General features: G+C 33.0%; 1 protein-coding gene across 1 annotated transcript in view; it reads left to right on the top strand.

Annotated features, from left to right (window-relative positions):
* The window catches only part of LOC124368754, a 107,067-nt gene extending 93,610 nt beyond the window's left edge, over window positions 1–13,457 (top strand). Inside the window, exon 4 of the mRNA XM_046826101.1 lies at window positions 11,905–13,457. Within this exon, the coding sequence (XP_046682057.1) occupies window positions 11,905–11,945 (41 nt within the window). The 3' untranslated portion in view covers window positions 11,946–13,457. The remainder of the gene's footprint in view (window positions 1–11,904) is intronic.
* The last annotated feature ends 5,002 nt before the right edge of the window (window positions 13,458–18,459 follow it).

Genomic DNA, 18,459 nt, shown 5'->3' with positions numbered 1-18,459 from the left:
GCAATGTTAGGTCACAAAACTTGTTATACAGGCAAGTACTCACTTTATAGGGTCTACGTTACGCTGGGAGCGACATCGTCTCAACCTTAAAACCGAGATATGACATTAGTTTTGAGTAGGGAAATACGCGGTTCTACTTACTGTATTCCTTGTGTTGCAATGTTAGGTCACAAAACTTGTTATACAGGCACGTACTTACTTTATAGGGTGTCCAATGCATACGTTACGCTGGGAGCGACATCGTCTCAACCTTAAAACCGAGATATTACATTAGTTTTGAGTAGGGAAATACGCGGTTCTACTTACTGTATTCCTTGTGTTGCAATGTTAGGTCACAAAACTTGTTATACAGGCACGTACTCACTTTATAGGGTCTGCAATGCATACGTTACGCTGGGAGCGGCATCGTCTCAACCTTAAAACCGGAATATGACATTAGTTTTGAGTAGGGAAATACGCGGTTCTACTTACTGTATTCCTTGTGTTGCAATGTTAGGTCACAAAACTTGTTATACAGGCAAGTACTCACTTTATAGGGTCTACGTTACGCTGGGAGCGACATCGTCTCAACCTTAAAACCGAGATATGACATTAGTTTTGAGTAGGGAAATACGCGGTTCTACTTACTGTATTCCTTGTGTTGCAATGTTAGGTCACAAAACTTGTTATACAGGCAAGTACTCACTTTATAGGGTCTACGTTACGCTGGGAGCGACATCGTCTCAACCTTAAAACCGAGATATGACATTAGTTTTGAGTAGGGAAATACGCGGTTCTATTTACTGTATTCCTTGTGTTGCAATGTTAGGTCACAAAACTTGTTATACAGTCACGTACTTACTTTATAGGGTCTCCAATGCATACGTTACGCTGGGAGCGACATCGTCTCAACCTTAAAACCGAGATATGACATTAGTTTTGAGTAGGGAAATACGCGGTTCTACTTACTGTATTCCTCGTGTTGCAATGTTAGGTCACAAAACTTGTTATACAAACACGAGCAGCCTTTATTGGATCTGCAGTGCACACATTACTGTGAACGCGGCGCCGTCTCCACCTCCTAGAACTGGCAACGGTGAATCTCTACACTGGCAAGGGATTTTTGCTTGGATTTTTGGAATTGCTCCTAACTTATAAACATATATGTATATAACGTTTCGTCTTAAAAGTCCCACAACCACCCCTATATTAACTTTTTTTATGAATAACGATGGAGTGAATTACTTTAGGAGTTGTTTATATGACCAACTAATGAGTTTTTTGACAGATGAAAAGTTTTGACTCCCCCTACCAAAATGGGGTATTTTGGGGGTGTCAAAAGTTTTCAAATAGGAACCTTTAGCAAGTGCCACCCTATTTTAAAGGTATTATAAAGAGAAGAATAGTGGCTAGAGGTCTCTAATGTTACTTTATCAAATTTAATAGGTATATTATTAACCACTTGCTAGGGGTTCCTATTTAAAAATGTTGACTTACTCCCAAATACCCCATTTGGTGGGGGGGGGGGGGGGTGGAGAGTAAAAATGTTCATACGCCAAAAGCTCCTTGGTCATATAAACAACCCATAAAGTAAATCACTCCATCTTTATTCATTAAAAAGGTAATAGGGGAAATGGGGGCTTTTAAGATAACCGGTATAATATAGTGTAACGATAAAAGTTTGCCGTAGAATAAAAATTCCAAACTTAGTCCTTTAAAAAATGTAGTATACAATTTTGTTTATAAAATTTCTTATATTTATGTGTGTGTGCGTGTGTGTGTGTGTGTGTATGCGTGTGCGTGTGCGTGCGTGCGTGCGTGTGTGTGTGTGTGTGTGTGTGTGTGTGTGTGTGTGTGTGTGTGTGTGTGTGTGTGTGTGTGTGTGTGTGTGTGTGTGTGTGTGTGTGTGTGTGTGTGTGTGTGTGTGTGTGTGTGTGTGTGTGTGTGTGTGTGTGTGTGTGTGTGTGTGTGTGTGTGTGTGTGTGTGTGTGTATTACATATAATATATATTACAAGTATCGCAAATAAAATGTATGTTGTTTTATATAATAAAATAAAATTCAAAAACTAACTAACATCTACAAAACTGTACATTTTTGTGTAAGTTGAAATTAAAAACTTTAACTATAATCATTATAGTTACGAGGCCTATATAATAATGCCTCGTATTATGTAGGCAATGCAATTTGAAGAAAATGAGTTCGTCTACAGGAATCTTAATGTTTTACCGAATAATACGTATATTCCATCTTTTTTTTGCTAAATCAAAATTTTGAATTTTTTAAATTAAATATGAAATAAAATGAATATTATTCTCGAAAATAATTCTAAATTTATTTAAAGTTTAATAAAAAATGCACTAACTTTATAGGTATTGGAAAATGTATACATGTATCTCTTGTCGTAATTATTGCTCTGAACTTACATTTTTACATCAAATTGTACATTACAACTTATAGATGTTACATAACAAATATAAAACAAACACTAAACTACTATACAGGCTGTCCCGTAACTCTCTGGACACAAGTATATCACGTAATTGGTCAGGTCAATGAACAAGGATCTCCGATGCTTAGTTTCCCATCTGTCTGCCTGTATGTGTTCTTTATTAAAAACTAAAATATTAAAATTCTATTAAATTTTCCTCAAATATTAAGAAGTCAAAATACAGAAATAAATATTATGATATTACCTTTAATATTTCCTAAATGACAACCATTACACGTGTTTTACTCCGAACATCTTAAAACTCAGCAAATTGTTCTAAAAAAATAAGAGTAACATTTTTAAGAAAAATTAATCACAAATCTAATTACAACCAAATTTATTTCAATAGTATAATAAGCAAGTGATTTACAGCAAATTTACTATAACAAGACACTGCCTGCCCTCATTGAGGTTTCTAATAAAAGATAACTTCAGAATACGTTATTCTTATTACACTTAGATCCAAGTTCTTTTAATTAAATCGATGAAGGACATTAAGAACTGTTCCTAAGCAACTTTTGTTTGACTTAATTGATCAAAAACCAATAGAGATAGTCCAAAAAATTAATTAACAATAATAAACGTTTTTATGAACGATAACAAAGAAAAACAAAAGCAAACTTCTTAACTAACAGTAACAAACTTTATTTAGAGTAAGCTTCCTTTATTCTAAACAGCTTAAAAGAACGAAATAAAGGTTACTTTAACTAGGTTAACCGTCGTCTATTAAGACTAGTAAACAACTCGCACAATCAGTAACGTTCAAACAACGGTGTTTTTATAATTGGAAAGATCAGCTGTTTTATGGAAAAACAGCTGATTTTCATATGACAGTTTTAATAGAAAAATAAATCTTAAAACAACAGGTCTTAAAATAAATTCAATGGACATCAAATGTTTGACATTACCCTTAGGTAAGTCTGAAATGTCTGTGTTAAGTTCTTTTACATAATAAAACACAAAAATATCAAAGGTCTTCAGATATGACTGCCATTTGAAGCTGTAATTTATTTAGTTTTTGCATTGTTGGGTATTTGCTGAGAACCTCAATGTGGGCCATGTCGTGTCACAGTAAATCTGCTCTAAATCAGTTATTTACTATTCGATTTAAATAATTTTGCTTTTATTAGCTGTGTAATAAATTTTTTTTAAACTATTATTTTTGTACATTTTGAGAAACATTGCTGATTTTTTAGATATCCAGAGTTAAAAAGTTTTTATGGCAGCCATTTTTTAAATAATAAATGTAATATCATAAGATTTGTTTCAGTAAATGAATGGACTTGTTAATATAAATATTTAATCCAAAATTTTTTAGAAGTAAATTTTTAGTTCTTAAGACATTAATTTTAAATAAAAATCCCATTCAGACAGATGGGAAACTAATCATAGGAGACCCATGTTCATATGGTGAAATATGTTTGTCTTGACTAGAGCAGTAACGTGGTATACCTTTGTCCAGAGAGTTGCTTGATACCCTTTAATGTTGAGTATTTATAGTTTTATATAAGACAAAAACAAAAAGGGAATTTTATTTGTTTCCCATGAACAAAGAAAAACTAAAAGACTCGAGTATGAGTCTGTTGTAAAATTAAAGATTCACTAAAGTTCGCCGTATATTAACATTCACTACTTGAATAACAAAACAGTAGCAGCAGAAAAAGATGACTAAATTGTAGCTAAAGAGACGTTGAACACTATGGTACTAACATCAAACTTCAGAAAAAATATTCAACTTCAATAATGACGCCAGTAAATGGTGCACTATAAGAACACTAATACACTGCAGGTGTCTTTATAGACTCTGCAGTGTATACGTTACAACTGCATAACACACACAAGGTGTAAATAAAGTCCTTATACGCCTGGATATATCCTAAAGTAAATATAAAAATAAAACTATGTTGAAGATGAGAAGCATTTTTAATATACATATTTTACGCTTTCAGAAAATCAGTTTAGGAAAGATTTGATGAATTTCAACTTTGAATTCATGAGTCCTGTTTTTGCTGCTAAAACTACCCTTACTTTTATAAATTACATATACTTTCATATACAAGTGTTTTTTGTGTTTTATTATTAACTTTACGTGTCAACCAACGTTTTGTGTAAATTTAAAACTATCAGAATTTGTTAAACGTTTTACTCATACATTTTGTGGGAGAAAAATTTCTTAAACGCCTAAAAGAAAAAGAAACCAATAAGCCTTTTTCGACAAAAGTATTAGGTGAATATTTTTTGCAGGTAAATATTTCACAAACCAGTAAGTTGGACTTATTCAAAATTTAACCAAAACGATAACAACTGTTATCTTTTAAATATTAAAACAAACATTTTCTAATTAGATTTCGAAAACTTTAAGGTTTTACGGCGCATCATACTTTAGCAACTTCATGGACATCTCAATCTTACAATATATCGACAGTATTTTAAATACACCCAAGTTGTTAAAAGGGTTTGCTCAAACTGTAATACTTTTGTTGTACTCGACTATTTATTCTGTGTTTTTTTTAGATCAATTAGTAATTAAAAAAAATTATTTCAGTACTTGTTAAACTGACCAAACCTTACAGTAAAAAGTACTTTGTACTTTATACTGTAACTACTTTGTAATCTATACAAAGTAGTCATTGTACAAATGGCCGTATCCGATATTTTTTGGGAATTAAAAATATTTCAACCATCTGAATGTTGAGTTTATCTCTAGTTCGCTTTCCTGTTAGAACAGCGTCTAGAATCTGACGCTGTCACCTTGAATCTCATTGTGTACCTGAAGGGGCAATGAGAATACCTCTTCACCTAGATTACACTATATTTTGTAGTCAAGGTGTCACTAAAGTCGAAACGATGTAAAGAATCCATTGCTTCTTCGTCACCGACTGTATTTTTTTACCTCTTCAGACGAACATGACTCCTATTTTAGGTCTATAACAGCGTCATATTTCAAAAGCTGCACTAAGGGAAGGCAAAAAAAATTATTTTTAATTGAAAACTCCACTCCTCTCAACTAAATAGAAACTTTTTAAATTACAACTTGTGCCTTGCGGCATCGCATATTAAAAATAGTACAAAACTATGATTTATTAAAAAGCAAACCAAATTTTTCACGCGTTATAATTTGTTTTCCTTCCTCATATCTTATAAGTCATAAAATATCATTATTAAAATAATATACATTTAGAGTATGAAAAATACGTATTGTTCAATAAATTATATAATTACTAAGAGGTACGGTCGGAGGATAAGTTGCTTTAAAAAAACTTACAAATAACCTACAAAGCTGTTATATTATAAGCGTTTGAAATAAAAAAACTTAACAAATATATATATATATATATATATATATATATATATATATAAAACTACATTAAAGCACATTAAATTACATGCTTTTCAATACCAATTGAATTAAATCTGCGGCTTATACTCGTAACCGGTCAGGGTAGTTTTCTCGGCGACTAGATGTGACCCCACGCCATCGAGTGTATCTTATTTGTTCGACGTTATAAAAAAACACATATTTCATTACCAGTCACTGTGTCGTTTAAAAGTGTCACCACCTTATTCATGGTACCGGATAAGAAACTGTCGATTCCATTCTCTTTTTGGTTATAGTTCACCAGTCAAGATTATGGTTACCCATCTGGCACGATCGGTCTGGCAGATTTACGATATTGAAGTTCCTCCATCACAAATTCATCTATTAGATCTGACATAAATCAAGAGTATGGTTAACCATCGCGTACAAAATGTACGATACTGAAGTTTCACCATCACAACTTCATCTATTCGATCTGACATAAATCAAGAGTATATACCCATCGGGCACAAATTTACGATACTGAAGTTTCTCCATCACAACTTCATATTCTAGATCTGCCATCAGTCAAAAGTATATACCCATCGGGCACAAATTTACGATACTGAAGTTCCTCCATCACAAATTCATCTATTCGATCTGACATAAATCAAGAGTATATACCCATCGGGCACAAATTTACGATACTGAAGTTCCTCCATCACAAATTCATCTATTCGATCTGACATAAATCAAGAGTATATACCCATCGGGCACAAATTTACGATACTGAAGTTTCTCCATCACAACTTCATATTCTAGATCTGCCATCAGTCAAAAGTATACCCATCGCGCACAAAATTTAAGATATTGAACTTTCTTTCTCTATCACAAAATTATATACTAGATCTGTCATCAGTCAAGAGTATGGTTACCCATCGGGTACAATATTTACGATATTCATGTTTCTTCAATCACAAAGTCATATACTAGATCTGTAATCAGTCAAAAGTATACCCATCGCGCACAAAATTTAAGATATTGAACTTTCTCTACCACAAAATTATATACTAGATCTGTCATCAGTCAAGAGTATCGTTACCCATCGGGTACAATATTTACGATATTCATGTTCTTCAATCACAAAGTCGTATACTAGATCTGAAATCAGTCAAAAGTATACCCATCGCGCACAAAATTTAAGATATTGAACTTTCTCTACCACAAAATTATATACTAGATCTGTCATCAGTCAAGAGTATGGTCAAGGCATAGCGACATTCACTGCGATACTGCCAAGTACTTGCTGAATTTAATGTAGCTACACTAGCTACACAACGCCACTGTGTCGTGGTCGTGCTTCTACCCCTCCCCACCACCAACCCACCATTACCCATCAGCAATCAGAGGCCTTGGCAACTTACTTCCCTAACGACCTCATAATATTATCAATAATAAATATGTAATTTATGAATTGTGTTACAATATACCCATTAAAAGCAAGTACCGATTTAGGTGCCAAGAATGATTTCAGTCAACTTGATGACGTTCTTTGAACAAACGTGCAATTGGTGATACAAAATGCTTTATTATAACAGTGCAACATCGGGTCGCAACACGAAATTTGTCATTCGGTGCACAACAAAAACACATGCAAACAACATTTCACATATAAGCTTCTAAAAATTAATGGAGCTTTCGTGGCAAACTGTGCTAAAAAATTAATAACAGAATAAAAATTAACAATCATCATATTTAAACAACTTATTGAAATCTTGTTTATAAATTTAGTTATTATGATATAAAAAAATATACACGTGTATTACAAACAGAGGAATTGAAAGAATAACTCTAATGACAATTTAAATAGTATACATAACACACCAGGCAAAGAACAACAGTAAATTGCTAAAGAATAGATTATCAAGCTACAGAAAAATGCAAATTAGACCAGATTTCCCTAAAAGTAAAATAACAATGACTCGCGTTAAATCCATAACAATGGTTAAATTTCAAATATATAATCCTAGTGAAAATCTATCAACCATGAATATGCAATAACTGTAGCATGATGAAATTTGTTATATGTCTTATGGGAAACGTAACTAGTTTGAAATGCATACGGCCATTACATGTTTTCTGGCGCGAAACAAATTGGCAATTGTGGACAGGAATGCTGAAGAAGCCAGATGTCTACAAATCTAAAGTGTTTATAAATAACCAGAAACATATATCACGAATGAAAATGCGTTACTCACACGCGAAATGCTTTAGTTGTCTATAATGAACATATTTGTCACTGACGCCACAGTGATTGTGCTCAAAGTTGCGCTTCTACAACGCTTGGTACATATAGATTTTGTTAGGAAGTGTACTTTTGCGAATAATGTGAGATGGTGAACATATCACATTCATATTCCTTTCGTACTTGTTGACGATTTCCAGCTTGTCATCAAGAACCCAGAGAATCGCTCGGCTTGATAGATTGACAGTGTTTCTGCATTTATTATCAAACGTATATCTGAGTCTCTCATCTGCTTTTGTTTAAGGTGGCATTTTCCTCGAATATAGACCAGAGCTGAAATCGCGCAGATTGCAAAATGCCCCCAAACACTCTCTAATTTCAAACCAATTTGTGTTATAAGTGTAATGCAAAAGATATTCAAAAATATTGTATGTAGTTTGACATCTTATCTTTACACGGAACAGGGAACAACCTTTCAGGAATGATGCGTGGGTAGTTCAAACTGAGGCTTTTTCATCCTGTTTCTCGATGGATTATTGATTGCACAATGCCCCCCGCCGAGTACAAGGAGCGCCCCATGTTGTTGAGTGCAACCAGCTGTTCTGCGTCGCTTGTTATAAAACTTTGTATGACACTGTTACACTGGTCAGATACCTAACCACCAACGTGTAGGAGGTGATGATATAAGCTGGACATCACTGGGATATACCCATCCACGAAGGCACAGGAGGTGACGATCTAAGCTCTTCATCATCTTGGAAATAGGCCTACTTATCCACCAAGGTTAAAGGAGTTGGTGAATTGTTTTCATCACTTTGGAGATACTTATCCTCCAAGGTAAAGGGGGTGATAGTTTTGACTGGTTGATCTAAGATACCGACCCATGAAGGGTTCAGGAGCGAATCCGGAAAGAACTGTGACACAGGGTAACAGTAAAACCTTAAGGCTATTACAATAACAATAGAGCCAGATTGTAGAGAACTCTTCGGCGACCAGCTCTTGACTTTGGGTCTTAGGATTGACAAGAGAAACATATCTATGCGATAACTACAAGACGGGAAAGAAAAATTCGGATGGTAACAACTTGTAAAGAATGGGATCGAAATATGCTGTAGAAAATTATGTATAAACTAATAACCCAGTAATGTACCGTACTGTGCTCTTTGTGCATTAACAGAGAGTATAGGTGTGACTATGATCAGTAGACGCACATTTCATGCACAGACTAAGACTTCTGAATTGGGAGTTCCAAGACTATAAAAACCTTGAGGTAGGTCTTGGTGTGGAGAGCCACTATGTTAAACTGAACCAGTGAAGCATATGTGTGAGGAATGTGGCTGATCTATATCGTGATTACTTGAACCTCACCCAATCAGCGCGACCAATATGATCAATTAGCGATGTGTTCGCAAACAGGTGTGGATATTAAACGTTTCTCGAATGTCGACTAATTACAACTACGTGGAATGTGATATTCTTCAGTTGTAACAGCAGACTCGCGTTATCGCACTTTCCGATTTGATATTGTGTCAAATACCCTATCTGTTTTATCAGTGGTTCCTTCATTCTTCATTTTGATTGTCCATCTACTAGAGGCAAATTCTGACACCTGACTATCCTAATGTTTTACACCACACATAAAATATCAAGAAGTAAAAGTAATGGCCTTGAGCTGGTAGCCTGTGATAAAGAACTCATATTGATTGCTGATTGGTCTTTACCATCTCTATTTTCAGTAGTTGAGAGTTCCGGCCAATAGAGCTCCTTCTCACTCCCTTTATAAGCGGATTTGCTTTACTGGTTGTGCAGTTTCAGATTGAAATGTTTTTACTAATGATGATTTACTCTACAGAGAGGTCGAAATATATTACTACTTTAATTGGGTCTTTTTCGTTTAAGGGCCAGCACCTTACAAACATACTATACTTGACTGACAGTGTATTTAATCGTTTTGTTGGTGTTATTAGTTCGTAGGGCAGTAGTCCAGGTACTATTTCGGGTCTTTTTCGTTTAAGGGCCAGCACAAAAGGCCCTAGCTTGCCTATTCAAAACTCAGATCACGCGATGCTTGCCCGCTACGCAGCGCTTTGCGCTGCTTGCTCTTTTAGAAAAAAAAAAATAACTCGAGCTTGCAAAGTCCAAGCCCAGATCAACTCACCACGCTTTATTGAACCCAAAACCCAGACAGAACTAACGCAGGTTTCATTACGGGCAAAAGATAAGCTGAGCGCGTTTATAACTGATAAGATAAGACGAATTTATACTAGAAATAGTACCTGGACTACTGCCCTACGAACTAATAACACCAACAAAACGAATTAATGCACTGTCAGTCATGTATATTATGTTTGTAAGGTGCTGGCCCTTAAACGAAAAATACCCCTTTAATTTTATTACCAAATAATGAAACTAATGGGGGCTAGGGTTAGACATTATGTTAGCTGAAAACCTTATATGATAGTGAAACTACAGAAGATCAATTTAAATTCTAAAAGCCTACATTTCTGGATTTGTGTACAACAAAATGTGTATAACGAAAATTAGAAAACAATAGTCAATATAATAAAAATAATACTTATATGTTGTAACAAAGGGATACTTACACATCCATGGTAGTATTGCATTGCTATATAATTTCTACGAACTTTCAATTAAATCTATTACTAGTGAATTTAAATAATTGTAATCCACTACTTACCATTTCTGTTGTCGTAATTTCACAATTGTTTAGGAAAGTCCGACTGCCAGACGTTTTTAGTTTTTTATCCGTCATGGTTTTGCAATATCGAGTAAAAATCTCGAATCAGAGGTGTAAGAGATGTCTCTTTCTTAATAATCACTATTTTAATTTCTTTCACAAGGAAATTAACCGGAAATCTGTAATCTAATAGACGCCTGTCATGATACTTGGAGGTCTTCAGTGGATCTGTGCAGTTGTCTATAGTAAATGAATCTATAAACTATCTGTAAAATCTATTATATATCTAATATCATTCAATCTAAGCGTATTGGCTCAAAAAGAGATGCCCTTTTCTTGATTTTTTTAGTAGTGGACGATTTTTACACGTGTACATCCGTAGCTATTGATGTTATTCTTCTTCAAGGATAAAAGATAAAAAGAACAGGAGAAAGTTTCGTCAAAGGCGATCATTTACCAAGTCAATACCAGGAGACAGGCCTGGTTCTACTCACTCCCCTAATGTTATCTGGCTTGACTTTGAGAGGTATACTTCAAGGGGTTTCCTAAAGTGTAACACCACCACTCTCTCCTAAACTATTTCAACATCTATGCAGATGTTGCTCTGTTATACTAATGCTGTCGATGTCACCCTGATGATCTAAATTTTCGAGGTTAGATAAATAATTTCTACTTTCTAACACCATGAAGGTAGAAATTAAATCATTTTAGCTAATACCAAAACCACTTAAGAAATTTGCACGAATGGTTTGTACCATTTTATATTTCAAACATATATTACTAAATTGATGACAGTGATACCTGCAGTTATTATTTGTTATATATATTAGCTTTTTAAGATATATATACTATAGTTTTTAACAAACATATTTATTTTTACATGAACTTGAGGAGAAAGTTTATAAACTTTAATTGTAACAGATTCAGGTGTAACACTCGATGGTTCAAATTCGTTTCACTTTTAAGATTAATTTCGAAATTGCTTTGAAAGCAGAACTAAATTTTTAAATTACGACTAAGTTCTATTTCGAGATATTCTTTGTAATAATGTTGACTTAGAGTATCACAACAACAGGGCGTACCAATTATGTTCATTCAATGCTTGTTAGTATTAATATAATATAGGGCGGAAGATTATATAGCTTTATTCTGTTTAGTACTTGTCAGGGGGGTTTTCACGAAATTTTGTTACAGGGGACTTGGAGACTATAGAGGCGCGCGGTGGTCTCCCCTGAACTGCCATCACCTGTAGCACTTACACTACACTCTTAGAGCCTTTAGCTTGTACACTAGCTTGTAACATGTGTCTTTGTGTATTTTCTTACAGTTACTGCCATAATATCGTTGTTGTATTTTAAGCCACTTCAATCCATGACTACACAATGTGTTCTTTTGCATTCACAAATAATAATATTTCGACATTTAAAACTTTTAACTCACTATTATTAATAGCAGTTTGTGACCTTCTAAAGTGGTTTAAATAGAAAACAATGTAATAAATTAAATTCCATTTGTTTAGTTTATTTCTTTTTTATTGTTTATAGCTTATTTATTATTCGCAAGAACACAAAGTATTTATGTACAAATATTAAGAGTTCCTTTATAAAAATATCCGTGAAGAATATTATGGCAATTTAATTAAAAATATTAAAAGATTTTAGTTTACTGTAAAATGTCGTGTTTGGTAATGAAAATAATTTATGAACAAAAAAGTACATTACTTAATTCTTAAAATCTCACAGTAACGAATTTGTATTTTTCCACTACATTAAAATCGGATGTCTTAAGTCCATGTGGCTATAGTTTTAATGACTACATAAATACATCAAGATTCAAATATTAATTCTATCATTCATAGATTCTATTCCACTTTTAACAATAAAACAAAAATTTTCGTTAATATTAATTTATTATTACTTAATATTATTTATATTACTTTAAACATTTTCATATTAAAATAAAGTTTTTGTAACATTATACTATTGTATTCATTTACTAAGTACGATTGAAAAATTCAAAATAAGGACTCAAAATGATGGCAAACCATAGGGGTTACTGTGGAAAAGAATATTCTTAAAATATTATACATGTATGTATCCATGTGAAAAATTTAAGCGTGGCATGCTTTCTTTTTACTATCTTTGTGAATCGTTACAAAATCGGTTATTAAGTTGTTTTCCTCTGACAAAACTGAGAAAAACCTATGTGAGTATTATAAAGCACTGTAAACAAACCTTTATATGATGCTATTCTAATACGCTAAAAATTTAGAACTTAACAAAAATTAACCTTCTTAACTTTAATACAACTCTCCGGGAAAAAGGTTGGTCTTAAACGCAGATTGTATTACATAATCTTAAGGGAGACATTTAAATTTCTTGTTTCTCTGTAAACAGAAAAGTTTGTGTAAAATTCCCATTGGAAAACCTTATACGTTTATTAATATTTAACTGAAAAGCCTCCCATGTTCTTCAGACTGAAAATTTATCCTCTACATTTCAAAAACATTATTCATTATGTAATTATTTTTCGTACAGTCCTAAAACCCTTAACAATTAACTTTAGTTTGAAATAGTTACACTTCTGATATGCATAACGTATCAAAGTTGTTCATTTCGTACTTTAAAAATAACCAATTTTGTAACCTGCTTACAAACTAAGTTCATTTTAATAGGTTATTTCAACTTGAATTGTGTGATTTAAATTGTTTGTGTGAAAAAATAAACGTTATTTCCATGTGTTCCAAATTGGCGTTTTATTTTCAAACACATTTAAACTCAAAATAATACAATTATGCTATATCAAACCATTATTCGAATCACTGAAGAACATGAAAGGGATCCTTATCATCCGAGACGATTGTACTCAATGTATAGTATTTATGTGTGAATATAATTAACATTAATGACTGGTTCACACATTAATGCTGTCTATAGAGCACAATCGCCTTTAATGATAAGGTGTCAGTAATACAAATTCAGTAATGAAGAAGAAATAAAAAATACATTTACTGATAACTGAAACTGAATGACAATTTTTTGAAATACATTTAAGTTTCCGGAATATTAATCACAGCATAGCTATCAGTTGACCGTTTATACACTTTTAAATTTCTTAAGGTTTTTATGAAATAATATTATTACTCTAAATAGGACCTTACAAACACACCGATTGTGTTAGACCCTTATCGACGAACTAGAAGCTTGAAATTTGGAACCTTCGAAGCCTTGGGCGACAACTATTGAAAAAGTAAATAGTTTACCATTTTTGTTTGTTTTTAAATAAATTATGAGGCTCAATGCGATTACTCCAAAAGAACATTAACACGTGTAACTTGTACACTGTCTACATGACTGATTTTGAGGTTTATGGATCAGAATAATTGTGTATAAAGGGTTAACATTGAAAGTTTTTGAAAATATGAAACTTAATTATTATTTCTTATAATCAACAGAGGAATAAAATTAAAAGGCATATTGTTTCGGAATCATAAAATCCTCCTCGATTTAGAGAACTAAATTTTTCAGTCACCAGCACCCAAGAATGCTAGCAATAAACGATACTAATAACAATTTCAGAAAATACGAGTATTCTCCGGTTTAGAGTAAAATATGAAATATGTTTCCACGTAATATATGTTTAAATTTTTGAAACTTTACAAAATATATTTCCTACTGCTAAAATACTACTATTAAAATGTGCCATTGCTTTGAAAACTTGCATATGTTTAAATAATGCTTGAATCAAGTAAACTAAAACGGCTTTAATCTAAATTACCTTGATTTAGCGTAATATATGTTTTATATATTTTTTTAATAAAACAAAATCTAGTTTCTTAACTTGCAGTAGACATATTTAATACCAAATCTTATATAATCAGAAAGCACCAGCTAGCGTTCGGTACTTCTGAGAATAAGATTTGGAATATTATGACCGTTTGGTAATTTCTTAGAATTAAATAAAATAGAAGCGTCAAACTAGATCTTTGGTTGTTGATATTGTTGAGAGAAAATGGAAAGGCTATGGGCTATACTAAAACTGTTCTCAATATTTTATTTTACAATTAGGGTAAAATAATACAATTAGGGTTCTCTCTCATTATTTTACAATTAGGGTTAATTGTAAGACAGGGCCTTATGGCCCTAAATTCGCCCTTTTGTATATATAATACAAATAAAGTCATTTGAATTTGAATTTGAATTTGAAATATTTTTAGTCTTCACTTACTAAAAAAAGTTCACAAACATTTTGATAAACCTCTTGCGGACATACTTACATTTGGAAAAAAGGGTGTAGGTAACATTATGTTTGAAGTAGTATTCAGTGAATTTACGCTTTGCAGAGACTTCAACATATGAACCTCATATGAGGGACCACGTGGTCTGCAATCGCAACAAAATGTTTCTTTGTTACCGGCTAAAACGAAGTCTATTGGCAGGTTTTACAGAAAACGTCAACTCCTAACTTTCAATTGTAAAGCATACAGTAAAATTGCCTCTAGGACAATATCTATTTCCAGACAATTTAATTTTTTTTTTAAGGAGAAGCCGATCCCCTTTTAAGCCTTATTTTGCGCGTCCTCGTGGGCCACTGGTCTGTGCGAGGATCTTATCAAACAGAATAAGGGGGAGAGTCGATACAGTACAAGGTCGGTACTGATAAAAAGTGCAACGGTCACGGACAGGAGTCGAACCTGCGCTATCTCCAACTCAGACTCAAATTCCAACGTCTTAGACCACTCGGCCATCGGCACTCCCAAATGTAATTACATCAATTTATGGTGCAAATACATCTATACCAAATACAATTACTCATTACGACTAAAGGAGACTTTATATGAAAACACTTCTTAAGTTTGTTCTTCAGCTATTGGCTTTTTACATAGCCTTACAGTTTCACTTTTACAAAGTGAATCATCTTTGTATTTTATGATTCTCAGATAATATTAAAAAGGTAAACATGAAGCTAATACAAAGAGCAACTCAATGACTGCATTGGACGCCATGCGGCGGTCTACACTTGTGTTGTTTTATTGAAACAAGTATGTAGCCTTGAAGAGCCATAAAGAATTGAGTTGTTTATTAGCTTACGTTGTGTAAGTTTTATCGACCACTATATGTATTTTGTAAACATATGAAATAATAATAACTTGTTGCTAAAAAACTCATAAAAACTGTTTTCAAAATAGTTCTTTCTTTTGGAATATTAATAATAGTTTATGCTTGAATTAAGACCACAAATTAATTCACTTGGTTTCAGCTTGAACCCTAGGTCCTTTAATACCAGTTCTAGTAATTACTGAATTGAACCGACTGGTTAGATAACTTATGAATTCTTTTACCAAATTTTGATGAAACTGTGTCTTCGGTTTAAGCATTTGTCTGAGATTTACTTAAGAATTCAAAACTAATATACGTGCTTAATTACAGCATTTCGTTTGTATTATTAAACAGTAAATGAGTAGAAAAACTGTATTTCAGATGGTTCAAAATGGTTAAAATATTTGAAATGGGCGACATAAGTATTTTACAAAATCCTATTAGGATAAGGATAAGGTCGCGTATAGATTTACTTAGTAAATACATTTCTACTACGTCAATGTTAAGAGGTATAAAGGGATTTATTAAGGATGTAAACAATCAATGTAAAAAATAGATCGTATTTACTTATGTGTAATTTTGTTATTGGAACATTTAAAATGAGTTTGTAACTAATTTTATCTCAAATAATGAGATTCCAAAGTCTATTCCTTTTGGTTTCAACGTTTTATGTTACTGGGCCTTTTCTGTGTCTATGATAGTTTTCGTGACATTAATGCTATACAAACGTTAATAGGTTTCTTCCATTTTAAAACAACGTAAGAAATATATTTTAAATTTTGCCCTTACTGTATAAGACAATCAACCGCTCCAAGTTAAGAAGATCTTCAGCCTCCTATGAGCTGAAGTGAAAATACAGAGATTCAAACTCTAAACAAAATAGGCCGTGAAATATTTATATTATAGAGAACATGTTCTGTTACGATGCAATAAAAAGTGAACACACTAACTAAATGTTTCAAAATTATTCAGATAGTCTAAATTTAAGAATAAAAATAAAACTATGGCAATGTAATTAGTAACTTGGCTGTGTTGCATAACCGGCATTATTGTCGAACATCTTACTCTTCTTCAACACCTGACGAAGAGGATAGATTCCAATCCTCGAAACGTTGTGTTATACCTATTGTAACACATAACGATGGAAATGTCCGAAATCCTGTTATCCTTTTAAACCTTCCATCGTCAATAACAAACTTTAAACAAAGGACAGAACTGAATATTCAGCTTTATCGTATATTTACATAATAGACAGTACTGACTTAATGATAAAACTCGATTGTTGAGGAGTAGTTCGATGAGTATCATCCTTTAATCATTCATAGTTAAATGAAATTATATTCCCAATATTTTAAATTTCTATTAAGATTAACATGGCACCAGAGCTGGTGATACTATAGTCTGTGTCGGTATTTCTCATCGTGGGTAAAAAACTTATGGTATAGTTTTTATAATAAATATGAGTATCACAAAACAAAATTTTGTATAATTATGTTGGCGTTAATTCGCATGACTGACACAAAAGATTATTTGCACAACGGTTATGCCTTTTGTATCACCATAATGTATATTTGAACCCTCTTGTTTATAAATATTACCCACCTATCTATCAACACCAGTTGTATGTTTATTTGTATCACACTTTTGTGTATCTATAACACCCGCCTATCTATACAACCACTCTAGTTATCTGTACCACCCATCTGACTATCTGTACAACCACTCTAGTTATCTGTACCACACCAAGTGTCGCATCTTTGCTCATGTCGCATGTTCATTTCATTTTCGAGACATCCTGTAGACAGATATAAAGGCGGGTAATTATACAGAAATTTGCCTCCGGCAGGAAAAATAGAAGTCGTGCCAGCCTTCAATGATGCTCAGCCAAATTCCATGTTTAGACATGTGCCATCATAGAAAACATTCTTGTGTATGTAGAACTGAAGTTATACGTAAATTTTAATTCAAGATATGAAATCTTTCTCGAGATATATTGCCACATAATGCATTCCGGTTTTTTTCATTAAATTAGGTTTCATAGCAGTGTTCAGATAAAAATGTTCGGTGAGCTAACTAGGATACTACAACGCATGAGCGCGCCTAAGTCAAATCCGTTGACCGTGTTTTAACATTAACTTTCTACTATTTTTGATTCTTATATTTGAATAAAAGTCACACGTTGAAATATTAAATTATTGGATTCAGTTTGTTTACATTTTTATTTATTCTACTTTTTCTCGTTGCCATCATGGTTACCCACAAGGCCAATGCAAAAATATTTGCGAACGTTCATCCGGATCCTATGCATGAAATGCACTATTATCAAACTCAGCGTCGCTAATATATAAGAGTAGCTTTGTGCAAAGTTTAAATTCTATATAGGTCAGTTCGATTCCGATATATCGTCCAGATGGAAAGTCAGAAATGAAATCTTTCCAGTCCCACAATTTATAGGCCAAGTGCTAAAGGCCAGCCGACAACTTTCTGTCTATTTGAACATCACACGAATGTTAATCTATACAATACAAATATTTGCACGTACAGTTCATCTCTTTACCACAGGAATATCTAACTGTACGACTATAATGTCTACTCATACCATCTGACAGTCTAGCTGTACCGATTCTCTATCTGTTCCATTTGTATGCCC

This window comes from Homalodisca vitripennis, chromosome X (assembly GCF_021130785.1).
Source record: "Homalodisca vitripennis isolate AUS2020 chromosome X, UT_GWSS_2.1, whole genome shotgun sequence".
NCBI classification, from domain to species: domain Eukaryota; kingdom Metazoa; phylum Arthropoda; class Insecta; order Hemiptera; family Cicadellidae; genus Homalodisca; species Homalodisca vitripennis.
The sequence above is the reverse complement of the archived record's forward strand: the minus strand, read 5'-3'. Positions and strand labels throughout refer to the sequence as shown.